General features: G+C 41.3%; 2 protein-coding genes across 5 annotated transcripts in view; both read right to left on the reverse strand.

Moving 5' to 3' along the window:
- LOC121008577 (protocadherin gamma-C5-like) overlaps nucleotides 1-13855 on the reverse strand; it is a 392139-nt gene that overhangs the window by 310149 nt on the left and 68135 nt on the right. The gene's annotated exons all lie outside the window — the stretch shown is intronic.
- On the reverse strand, nucleotides 115-2577 carry LOC120986758 (protocadherin gamma-C5-like). The gene has a single exon (XM_040415470.1). It carries the CDS (start codon nucleotides 2575-2577, stop codon nucleotides 115-117), a length of 2463 nt encoding a protein of 820 aa, XP_040271404.1.

Below are 13855 nucleotides of genomic sequence, written 5' to 3' on the forward strand. Positions count from 1 at the left end.
TCCCCCAAAACGGTATTTTAGTCTTCTTGGCTGCTTGTACAATGCGACAGATTTAATAGAATTCAGTTAGTGCAAGACTGAATTAAATTAGGAATTGGACTTCACTAGGAAATATTAAGCAAGCTGGTCAATGTTCCTCACCTGAATCACATCGCTGAACTCACTATTTATGGAGAAGGACTCCTCATCATTCAGTATATCCTTTAGCTGAGGAAAATCCAAAGGCCTTAGGAAGGTGAAATCAGTTCTTTCTAATGCAGGTGAAATGCAGGTACTATAACATTGGTTTGTAGGTCTTGTCAAGGTCTTAACCTCCATGTATTTTAAGGTACCATCTGAAGTCAACTGAAGAGTTGGTTGGTGGTGACATTGGAAGTCATTCCTTTCATTTCCACCAAAGCATTTGCAGATACTTTGGTCATTAGTTGTCCTTAAACACCGTACTGTCAAAACAATGAATGTGATGACTGATACTGTACTGACAGCAACAAGGGCGATTATTAAATATAAGGTCATGTCTGATGGTTCGTTGTGAGCTGTCTGATAGTCTTGTGACTTAGGAGTTTCATCATGTACTACTTCTTCAAAAGAGACGTAGACTGTAGCTGTGCTTGATAAGGCTGGATCCCCATTGTCCCTAACCAGAACCAAAATTGTGTATAAACTTTCATCAGACTCAAGCAGACTTCTCATCATTCTTATTTCTCCTGTATGTGGAGCAACTTTAAACATGGAAGGGTCAGATGATTCTAAGATACTATAAGAAAGCCATGCATTATAACCTGAATCGGCATCTACAGCTGTTACTTTTGTGATCAAATAACCTGCGGACACAGGGCGAGGTATTCTTTGATGCTCAATGGCTTCTCTAGTCAAAACTGGGTACAGAATTTTCGGATGGTTATCATTTTTATCTAATATAAATATATAAAGAGTGGCATTTGACTTCAATTTTGGTGACCCTTGATCTTCTACAAAAACTGTAACTTCTAAGAGTTGTATATGCTCATAATTGAAAGATCGCTGTGCATAAACGTTGCCACTATTTTCATTTATATACATGTAGGAAGATATTGGAGAACCTGCGATATAGGTTTCCGATACAGAAAACTTTAATTGGGAATTTTCACCTTCATCTGCATCAGTTGCAAACAAAGTACAAAGTAAAATACCAGGAACATTATTCTCATATATATAGGCATTAAAATAATGATGTGAAAAAACAGGAGGATTATCATTGATATCTGAGATATTGAGCACAATTGTTCTTTTAGTGGTCATTGGTGGCAAGCCTAAGTCAGTAGCGACTAAGTATATGGTGTATTGAGGTTTAATTTCTCGATCTAAAACACCATCTGTGATCAAAGAATAATGATTTTCAAGTGATTTAAATTTAAAAGGAATCCCCGGTGGTATGTCTATGTGCACTTCTCCATTTCTGCCAGAATCACGATCAATTATATTAAACAGACCAACTACTGTGCCAATGGGTGTATTTTCTGGAATTGAGTTTTCAAGGGAAGTCACATATACTTCAGGGGCATTATCATTAGAGTCTTCAATTTCTACTTGAATGACACAATGTCCTTCCATAACTGGAACACCTTTATCTCTTGCTCTTACATAGATTTCATAAAAACTGGAATCTTCAAAATCAATCCTACCTTGAACATGTATCTCTCCTGTATGAGGATCAAGCTTGAACAATTTCCCTGCTGAATTTCGACTGTGGTCCTCTAGAGAATACTCAATTTCACTGTTTGGACCATCATCCATATCAGTAGCATTAAGTTTAATTAATAATGTACCTGGCATAATATTTTCTAATAAACTAATTTTATAAACAGGCTGATCAAATGTTGGGGGGTTATCATTGTTATCTAAGACACGAACAGTTATTTTTGTTGTCCCTGTTCTAACTGGATGACCCCCATCTAATGCAGTCAATATAAGATGATGTTCTGCTATTTCCTCTCTATCTAAAGCATTTTCTAACACTAATTCTGGAAAAAGCTTGCCGTCTTTTAATTGCTTGACATTCAGTGAAAAGTATTGGCTCGGACTCATCTCATATGAATTCACAGCATTAGTGCCTACATCTTGGTCAATGGCATTTTCTAGAGGGAATCTCAACCCTGGAGCAGCAAGTTCAGCTACTTTTATCATTCTCTCATTATTGATAAAATGAGGTGAATTATCATTTATGTCCAAAACCTCAATGAACAAACGAAATAACTCTAAAGGCTTCTCTATTATTAATTCTACAGACAACAAACAGCTTGAGCTGAGACCACACAGGCTTTCTCTGTCCATCTTTTCATTCAGTAGCAGGTCTCCAGTTTCCAATCGAAATACAAAATATCTCCTGCTTTCTTCAGACCCTAGTCTCAGTCTCCTCTCAAAAATCTGTTCAACATTCAGTCCTAGATCATAAGCCACATTTCCTATAAGTGTTCCAGGCTCAGATTCTTCCACAATGGAATAGTGTAACTGAGCACAGACCCTTCCCAAATATCCAACAGATAAAACATATAATACTTGCCAAATCCAAGCATCCCATTGCTTCTTAAAGTCCATTTTAGTTAAATGCTTCCTTGAGAATGATAGGTACAAGATGTTAGGTTGTTAGATAAAATCCCAAATCATCTTATGGTCTGGGTTAATCCAATAAAGCAAATTAAATCCTCACTAACTGTGCCTTTTATAAAAGCGACTTTGTATAGCTTTGTTATTCTTACTGATCAAAGTGCGAGAGGGAGGGTGACTCACTGACGGGGGTGGAGAGAGGGAAGACAGCAAAAGCAGATATTATGTGTTAGCTCTCAAGATTATTGGTTAAGAGTTACACCCACTCTTCCAATGACTAAAACTGCTCTGGCATTACAATACAAGTTAATCTCATAGCATCTGTAAGTACAGAACAACTCGTATCTTCCAATGTTCATTTATCAATATTAGGTAGCAGTTCTAGTGTAAAATAGATGAAGACAAATCTGGAGAATTCTAAATCTCAAGGAGAAATCCAGCAATATCATACAATTATATATTGTATTTTAAAGGTTCAGTATATATAATAATTCCCTTGCAGCAGATGGATCCTCGAAACAGTTAACAAGTTTGTCCGTACCATAAAAAGAAATTCAAACACTTGACATATTGTAATTATACATTACTAATTCTACCATGGAGATATGCAAATCTTGGAAGAGATATTAGTGCATCAGAGAAAAAAATAACTTAAGGAATATTTTACTGGACTGAAGAAATGATAAAACTGTAACCTTATTTTATGTGACGATGCAGAAATGAATGTATTTATACAGTTTTGTATAAACTAAAATGAATCCAAGACTCTTTTTGATCTTTTTCCAAGAACACGTGGGTACCAAATGCTCTAGTCCTTCTGTTACAATGTTGTTAAAAAAAGTGACTGAGTAGGCAGCTATCTCTTATGATCCTACAGATTAGCATACAAAATATGTCAGCTTCACTGACATGATCTCTTGATATTTTTGGAAGATTGATTCTAAGTAGAGATGAGCGAATTTCTAAAAAATTCTATTTGTCCGGTTCGCCGAATTTTTCTAAAAAATTAGCTTTGATCCGAATTAATTTGCGAGGAATCACATAAAAAATGGCTATTTCCGGGCTGCATAGAGCCTTTATATGGGTGTAGAACACTGTGAGTTGCAGTAACACGCATAGGGAGTGTGCTGGGGTAGTGAAATAATACTGTCAGTCAGTATGACATGCAGATGACAGGCGTCGCGATTAGAATCACTGCACACTTCATTTATTTGGCCAGTCACGGGGCCAAAACCGACCAAATAACTCAAGTATAAATATGGCAATATACACTATTAGCACAAATAACACCAAATGTGAACTGCTTCTATTTTTCTCGTATTGGAGTGAAATATGGCAATAAACGCTTTTAGCAGAATAACAACAAAAGTCACCTGCATATTTATTTCTAGTATTGTACGGAAATAGGTTACTAAATGATATCAGCGCAGATAACAGCAAAAGTGACCTGCATATATATTTATCTTTTTCCACAGATAAAAGCCACTAAAGGCTTTTCAACATAGCACTTGCACCCCAATAACCAATTGCTCGAATGACAGAGCTGTATTATTATCTGGATCCCCAAGTAATGTTTCCCTGCACTTGTAAATCACTTTTTCACAATAAGGATTTTCCTATGACTCTCCCTAGCATCTGCACACGTCTCTCCCTGCTTGTGAAATTATTCCTCTCACCATCCTTTCCCTGCACTAGTAAATCGCTTCTTTATTATTATTTTTTTAGCAATTCGTTTTTCTTTCACTCTCCCTAGCAACTGCATATACATCTGTCCCTGAACAAAGTACGATGGTGAATGGCAGACTCTAAGGTGGCCACCGTATTTATAGGGCTGTGACATCACTGGGCTGGCTGGCTGCTGATTGGCTGCATGCATGGCATTATGGGTCATTCCGCCTTCCCAGAGTTCCTTGCCCCATGTCCTCACACATGTAGCCGCCATTTTAGCCGCCATTGTATCCAGCTAGCCGCCATGTTAGGAAAAATTGCGATTTGTTACCATGAAGCGCGAGGAAATTCGCATTCGTTCAGAATCAAATTTTTCCTGAAATTCAGAACAAATTCGACTTCGTCAGCTTTGATTCGCTCATCTCTAAATATAAGTGATGAATATTAAAACCATAATAAGATTGAGTAAAAAAAAGTGTGCTTTAGACATAGTTTTACTGTCTTTTGTAGTCACTAACTGATTAAAGGCCAACCCTTTCTTCAAAGAAAGTAGTACCACAGACCATCTGATTGCCATGGGTCTGGCAATTTGCCTTATAGCAATCATTGTAGGAGAAATGTATTATCACTTGGTCGGGCCAAGTTTACCAGACTGGTAGCTGGCATTTCTTATTGTCTCTTTTGAGGCGAGGATCTCAGTAGGGCTTATGTACTAGGGTTTATGAATGGGAATAGACCCTGAAGTTGCATATTATTGTAAGGCTGACCATATCTAATACAGTTGCAAGAAAAAGTATGTGAACCCTTTGGAATGATATGGATTTCTGCACAAATTGGTCATAAATTGTGATCTGATCTTCATCTAAGTCACAACAATAGACAATCACAGTCTGCTTAAACTAATAACACACAAAGAATTAAATGTTATCATGTTTTTATTGAACACACCATGTAAACATTCACAGTGTAGGTGGAAAATGTATGTGAACCCTTGGATTTAATAACTGGTTGAACCTCCTTTGGCAGCAATAACTTCAACCAAATGTTTCCTGTAGTTGCAGATCAGACGTGCACAACGATCAGGAGTAAATCTTGACCATTCCTCTTTACAGAACTGTTTCAGTTCAGCTACATTTTTGGGATGTCTGGTGTGAATCGCTTTCTTGAGGTCATGCCACAGCATCTCAATCGGGTTGAGGTCAGGACTCTGACTGGGCCACTCCAGAAGGCGTATTTTCTTCTGTTTAAGCCATTCTGTTGCTTATTTACTTCTATGCTTTGGGTCGTTGTCCTGTTGCATCACCCATCTTCTGTTGAGCTTCAGCTGGTGGACAGATGGCCTTAAGTTCTCCTGCAAAATGTCTTGATAAACTTGGGAATTAATTTTTCCTTCGATGATAGCAATCCGTCCAGGCCCTGACTCAGCAAAGCAGCCCCAAACCATGATGCCCCCACCCCCATACTTTACAGTTGGGATGAGGTTTTGATGTTGGTGTGCTGTGCCTCTTTTTGTCCACACATAGTGTTGTGTGTTTCTTCCAAACAACTCAACTTTGGTTTCATCTGTCCACAGAATATTTTGCCAGTACTGCTGTGGAACATCCAGGTGCTCTTGTGCAAACTGTAAACGTGCAGCAATGTTTTTTTTGGACAGCAGTGGCTTCCTCTGTGTATCCTCACATGAAATCCACTCTTGTTTAGTGTTTTACGTATCCTAGATTCGCTAACAGGGATGTTAGCATATGCCAGAGACTTTTGTAAGTCTTTAGCTGACACTCTAGGATTCTTATTCACCTCATTGAGCAGTCTGCGCTGTGCTCTTGCAGTCATCTTTACAGGACGGCCACTGCTAGGGAGAGTAGCAGCAGTGCTGAACTTTCTCATTTTATAGACAATTTGTCTTACCGTGGACTGATGAACAGCAAGGCTTTTGGAGATACTTTTATAACCCTTTCTAGCTTTATGCAAGTCAACAATTCTTAATCGTAGGTTTTCTGAGAGCTCTTTCGTGCGAGGCATCATTCACATCAGGCAATGCTTCTTGTGAAAAGCAAACCCAGAACTGGTGTGTGTTTTTTTATAGGGCAGGGCAGTTGTAACCAACACCTCCAATCTCATTTCATTGATTGGACTCCAGTTGGCTGACACCTCACTCCAATTAGCTTTTGGAGATGTCATTAGTCTAGGGGTTCACATACTTTTTCCACCTGCACTGTGAATGTTTACATGGTGTGTTCAATAAAAACATGGTAACATTTAATTCTTTGTGTGTTATTAGTTTAAGCAGACTGTGATTGTCTATTGTTGTGACTTAGATGAAGATCAGATCACATTTTATGACCAATTTGTGCAGAAATCCATATCATTCCAAAGGGTTCACATACTATTTCTTGCAACTGTATATAAAGCTGAGTGTATGTGTATGTATGTATGTCCAATAAAGGAAGCTGCACTGTCGCATTTACAATCATGAAAGTTGGCACAGAGGTACATCAGGTGCGGGGAAGGTGTTAGACCAGGTCTCAGCTCTCTAGGACGTACCGTTCCTGAGATATTCCCAAATAATTCCTTAGCCAATAGAAGCTTGGTCACATGTCCCTTATCAGCAAATTGAAGGTCGCAGGCCAGTCGCCACACACACACACAGCTTTACACCAGGTTTCCATAACAACCCAGCCATTTTTCTTCACTGTTATAGGTGAGCTTTAAAGGAAATCTGTCACCAGGATAATTGCTATTGAAGTAAAGCCATGGCCTAATAGCACTTAGTACCTTATTTCCAGATGTGCCTTTGTTCCAGCAATAGATGTTTTTATCCTCTGAAAATCCAGTTTATTTGGTATGCAAATGAGCCAGTAAGGTGCCCAGAGGGACGTCACTCTTGCAAGAAGGAGCCCAGAGAAGCCCTCTGCCACAATGTGTCCACCCTCAAAAGACAAACTTCGAACCCCGCCCCCAGGTCCCGCTAAGCCACGCCGTTAGGCCATGCCCCCTCCTACTCCTGAGCCGACGGGGATTGAAAAAATGAAGGTAAAAATCAACTTCTGTCAGCTGCAGGGGTGGGAGGGAGGGTGACTTTCTCCCTGCAGCTCACACTCAGACTGCCCCCGATCCGGTTAGTCCACGCCCCCTCCCACTCCTCAGCCGACAGGGATTGAAAAAAGAAAGTTCAAAAATAACTAGCTGCAGGGGTGGGAGGGATGGTGACTTTCATATATATATATATATATATATATATATATATATATATATATATATATACACTGCGTGCAGAATTATTAGGCAAATAAGTATTTTGACCACATCATCCTCTTTATGCATGTTGTCTTACTCCAAGCTGTATAGGCTCGAAAGCCTACTACCAATTAAGCATATTTGGTGATGTGCATCTCTGTAATGAGAAGGGGTGTGGTCTAATGACATCAACACCCCTATATTAGGTGTGCATAATTATTAGGCAACTTCCTTTCCTTTGGCAAAATGGGTCAAAAGAAGGACTTGACAGGCTCAGAAAAGTCAAAAATAGTGAGATATCTTGCAGAGGGATGCAGCACTCTTAAAATTGCAAAGCTTCTGAAGCGTGATCATCGAACAATCAAGCGTTTCATTCAAAATAGTCAACAGGGTCGCAAGAAGCGTGTGGAAAAACCAAGGCGCAAAATAACTGCCCATGAACTGAGAAAAGTCAAGAGTGCAGCTGCCAAGATGCCACTTGCCACCAGTTTGGCCATATTTCAGAGCTGCAACATCACTGGAGTGCCCAAAAGCACAAGGTGTGCAATACTCAGAGACATGGCCAAGGTAAGAAAGGCTGAAAGACGACCACCACTGAACAAGACACACAAGCTGAAATGTCAAGACTGGGCCAAGAAATATCTCAAGACTGATTTTTCTAAGGTTTTATGGACTGATGAAATGAGAGTGAGTCTTGATGGGCCAGATGGATGGGCCCGTGGCTGGATTGGTAAAGGGCAGAGAGCTCCAGTCTGACTCAGACGCCAGCAAGGTGGAGGTGGAGTACTGGTTTGGGCTGGTATCATCAAAGATGAGCTTGTGGGGCCTTTTCGGGTTGAGGATGGAGTCAAGCTCAACTCCCAGTCCTACTGCCAGTTTCTGGAAGACACCTTCTTCAAGCAGTGGTACAGGAAGAAGTCTGCATCCTTCAAGAAAAACATGATTTTCATGCAGGACAATGCTCCATCACACGCGTCCAAGTACTCCACAGCGTGGCTGGCAAGAAAGGGTATAAAAGAAGAAAATCTAATGACATGGCCTCCTTGTTCACCTGATCTGAACCCCATTGAGAACCTGTGGTCCATCATCAAATGTGAGATTTACAAGGAGGGAAAAGAGTACACCTCTCTGAACAGTGTCTGGGAGGCTGTGGTTGCTGCTGCACGCAATGTTGTTGGTGAACAGATCAAAACACTGACAGAATCCATGGATGGCAGGCTTTTGAGTGTCCTTGCAAAGAAAGGTGGCTATATTGATCACTGATATGTTTTTGTTTTGTTTTTGAATGTCAGAAATGTATATTTGTGAATGTTGAGATGTTATATTGGTTTCACTGGTAAAAATAAATAATTGAAATGGGTATATATTTGTTTTTTGTTAAGTTGCCTAATAATTATGCACAGTAATAGTCACCTGCACACACAGATATCCCCCTAAAATAGCTAAAACTAAAAACAAACTAAAAACTACTTCCAAAAATATTCAGCTTTGATATTAATGAGTTTTTTGGGTTCATTGAGAACATGGTTGTTGTTCAATAATAAAATTAATCCTCAAAAATACAACTTGCCTAATAATTCTGCACTCCCTGTATATATATATATATATATATATATATATATATATATGATAGATTTCAGTCATAACCTCATAAACATGCCTGCTCGGCTCAGTGAAGCAAGTATGTCTTCTCACTAGAATGAGAGGTAGAAAGCTGCTGTAAGACACCTCTGGCATTGGCTTATCTCTCTGAAATCAAAATGACCTGGCAGATGAAATCCAATTTACAAAGATATCTCTTATGACATTTGTCACTTGGAAAAGTTGGAAAGCCCCTTACAGTTTCCTTGCTGTTCCCAACAAAAATGCCATGTTTGGTTGTCATAAATCTAATACACATGGCAAAGTTAAAAGGATTTTCCATTTTTTATCAACATACTTTAAGATAATTATTTATGACTGTAGCTGCAATTTTGTAATGTATTTCTTTTACCTTTTTCATCCTATTTTCCATTCTGGGCTGTGGTCACATAACCATGTCCATGTAGCTCTGTCTTATTTTGTATGATTTTATGTCCATGGGTGTGTTCAAGCAGCAGAACAGATTCCAATCTTTGTTTAATTTGTTTAATTGCTGTCAGCATGTCACTGCTGCAGCCAATCCATGGCCTTAGTAGTCATGTACCATACTACTGGCATGGCCACTCAGCACAGAGCCATGATGACAATAGGTGTGGCATGTGACAGCTGAGGTTACTGATTTATTTAATTTATTTCTCTTTATATTATTTTTTACTGGATGGCACCATTAATATTGTAATTAATATACACACACGTATAACCCTATGCGTTATCTAAGGCTACTTTCACACTTGCGTTAGGAGCGGATCCGTCTGGTGTCTGTACAGATGGATCCGCTCCTATAATGCAAATGCTTGCATCCGTTCAGAACGGATCCGTCTGCATAACTGTTTTTTTCAGATCTGATTTTTCACTTCGTGAAAACTCAGATCCGACAGTATATTCTAACACAGAGGCGTTCCCATGGTGATGGGGACGCTTCAAGTTAGAATATACTAAAAGAACTGTGTACATGACTGCCCCCTGCTGCCTGGCAGCCCCCCCCCCCCCTCCCTCCCCTGTATTTAACTCATTGGTGGCCAGTGCGGCAGCCCCCCTCCCTCCCCTGTATTTAACTCATTGGTGGCCAGTGCGGCCGGCCCCCCCTCCCCCCTGTTTTTAACTCATTGGTGGCCAGTGCGGCCGGCCCCCCCCTCCCTCCCCCCCATCATTGGTGGCAGCGGAGAGTTCCGAACGGAGTCCCAGTTTAATCACTGGGACTCCGATCGGTAACCATGGCAACCAGGACGCTACTGCATTCCTGGCTGCCATGGTTACTTAGCAATTTTAGAAGCATTATACTTACCTGCGATGTCTGTGACCTGCCGGTTGCTCCTCCTACTGGTAAGTGAAAGGTCTGTGCGGCGCATTGCTTATAGCACTGGCCACCAATGAGTTAAAAACAAGGGGGAGGGAGGGGGGGCCGGCCGCACTGGCCACCAATGAGTTAAAAACAGGGGGGGGGGGGGGGCGGCAGCACTGGCCACCAATGAGTTAAATATAGGGGAGGGAGGGAGCAGGGGCCGGCCGCACTGGCCACCAATGAGTTAAATACAGGGGAGGGAGGGGGGGCCGCCGCACTGGCCACCAATGAGTTAAATGCAGAGGAGGGAGGGGGCGCCGCCGCACTGGCCACCAATGAGTTAAATACAGGGGAGGGAGGGAGGGCCACACTGGCCACCAATGAGTTAAATACAGGGAAGGGGGGAGGGTCTTTCCCCTGCTGCCTGGCAGCACCTGCCAGGCAGCAGGGGGCAGTCATGTACACAGTTCTTTTAGTATATTCTAACGTGAAGCGTCCCCATCACCATGGGAACTCCTCTGTGTTAGAATATACTGTCGGATCTGAGTTTCACGATCTAACTCAAATCCGATGGTATATTCTAACATAGAGGTGTTCCCATGGTGATGGGGACGCTTCAAGTTAAAATATACTATTGGATTGGAGAAAACTCCGATCCGATGGTATATTAATAGGGACTCCTGACTTTACATTGAAAGTCAATGTGGGACGGATCCGTTTGCAATTGCACCATATTGTGTCAACGTCAAACGGATCCATCCCCATTGACTTGCATTGTAAGTCTGGACGGATCCGTTTGGCTCCGCACGGCCAGGCGGACACGAAAACGCTGCAAGCTGCGTTCGGGTGTCCGCCTGCTGAGTGGAACGGAGGCCAAACGGTGCCAAACTGATGCATTCTGAGCGGATCCGCATCCACTCAGAATGCATTGGGGCTGTACGGATCCGTTCGGGGCCGCTTGTGAGAGCCTTCAAACGGAACTCACAAGCGGAACCCCGAACGCAAGTGTGAAAGTAGCCTTAGGATCAGATAAAACTCATTAATATGCATTCATGGGTTTATCCCTCATCTTTGCATGAGATGTTTTTTTATCCAGAAAAATTTGGTTTTCATCAAATATAAGGTTACATTGTAGGTGCCTATAGATAGATACAAGCAAGCCCCTTGGAGAGACAACCCATCACATTAGAGTGGTGGATATACTTTAATAATCATAGGATCCTTTTGTTATTGGTGTGAGCGGGTTTATCAGGCATGTTTATTCACAGTGATGATGTTACCCCCAGACAAAGGCACGCTGAAACGCGGGTTGGGGTAGCGCCTATCCTTGACCCCTTTATATATGGGTGAGTGATGAACATTGATGTTAGATATCTTTTACTACATTACTGGACATAGTTATTTCTAATAATGGTTTGGATCTAGTTACACTACAGGGAGTTTGCCCGGTGGATGTACTTCAGCCATTATTTATATCTTTATATTGCTGTAGTATCCCCATTTATAAAGATGTGGTTCTTGGATGGCATTTTTTCTGTCACCTATCCTTGCATCATGTGATTTTAAGTAATATTATTTTTACTTTTGTATGACAATAAAGCTTTATTATATTTTATGGGTATGTTGTGGGCTTGTTTTCTGTGTAGGTTTTTCATGTACTATAGGAGCAGTAATTCAGAAAGATGGTACTTGAAAACATCTAGAGATGCCAGACAGGATATACTCAATCAGTCAACAGACCAATAGTCCTATAACTACAAGTGTTGTGTGTGTGCGCCAGGTGTGGGCAATAGAAGGGATAGACTTATTAATCAAACAACACTGGTTGTACTACAACACTGGTAGTACTAGTGAGCTAGAGACCATAGGGTAAGTTGAGGCTGCAACAAAAGCAGATACTGTACTTGCCCACCAATGCAGCCACTACATACAGCTAACTCAAAAACCTGTTCTGCTTAATGCCCACAAAGAAAGTACACAAGATAAAAGCAGGAAAAAGTACAGTCCTGACATTATAGGTAACAGTCAGGCTAGCGGTATTCGGCTACATAGAGTAGTAGACAGTGCAGCTACTGTATTTAATGAGTGCTAGCCAGCCACTCCTCTCCACCCAGCCCCCCTGTTAGGTGTATAGGTGTAGGCTGCAAGGAGCATGTGCAGCTCGGCAGCACAAGCTACTCTAGTACCATACAACCACTGCTCTCACAACATCAAGAATTCCCTCTATCTCCTATCACTAAGAGGAACTGAGGTACTATCTATCTCAGGAAGTGAATTTCTTAGTGCCAATTCAACACATTTCTACACCTAAGATTAAGCCAGGCATTTCAACAGGAATTACATTAGAAAGCGAGCATATCATGAGAACAATGGTGTACCACCACAGATGTTGTGTGGTCGCCTGCCAGTGCTAGGACGGCCGTGTGCGGACACATGCCGTGTATGTTAAGGTGACCACCCTTCCCCCAAATGATATCAGAAGATGGTGCACCAATAGGAAGTGTGGGTGTGTGGTAGGCCACACCCGCTAGTGGTGGACACCGCATTAGTCTACTGGATTGAAAGCTGGGGGTGACGCTTTGCGGCTTTGGTAGTGTGGGAATGTGAGGTGGCTATATGTGCTTGTCAGCATCAAAAAAGAGAATCTGTGAGGAGAAGCCAACGGATAGAAAGTACAACAGACCACAATAGGTGTACTGAGGAAAGGGATATGGGTAAATATATAGTCGCAGTATAACCGCCTACAGAGCTAAATTTAATATATGGAGGAGGGAAACATTGTCATATTGCTAAACCACACATGTCCATATTACATCATACTCAACGGGACATTGAGTCTAATGGGCTAGTGATGTATCCATGTCAGCAAAAGCACACATATTGTAGCAGGAAAGGAGAAGCACCCCATGCTATCCCAGGAACAGTGTCCTCGATAGAACAGTGTCCATATGACATGATGCTCAAGGGGACATTGAGTCTAATGGGCTAGTATATATTCATGTCAGAAAAACCACACATAATGTAGCAGAAAAGGGGAAGCACCCCTCACGGTCCCAGGAAAGCAGAATAACTAGGTTCAATCGAATCGGGTTTGGATAGAGCAATACGAACCCGATTCAATCGAACCTAGTTATTCGTTTTGCTAAAATGTATGGTCTCCACTGAGGCATGGAAAATCTTGCTGCAAATAACGCGAAACTTGCTTTGTCTCGCGTCTATGACGTTACACTTCATTTATGCACATAAATTACTGTTCCAAAATCCGAAGCTGAACTCATCTACATTTTAGCACACTACTGAGGAGATATTGTAAACAAAGTTTTCAAACTAATAGGGTTCGTATAGAGCAATCCAAACCCGATTCACTCAAGCCTAAAAGTCACACTTGCGTAATGTCCTCAATGGAACAATGACCACAAAACAGCATGTCCATATTACATCACG

The sequence above is a fragment of the Bufo bufo genome, chromosome 1, assembly GCF_905171765.1.
Source record: "Bufo bufo chromosome 1, aBufBuf1.1, whole genome shotgun sequence".
Lineage (NCBI taxonomy): Eukaryota > Metazoa > Chordata > Amphibia > Anura > Bufonidae > Bufo > Bufo bufo.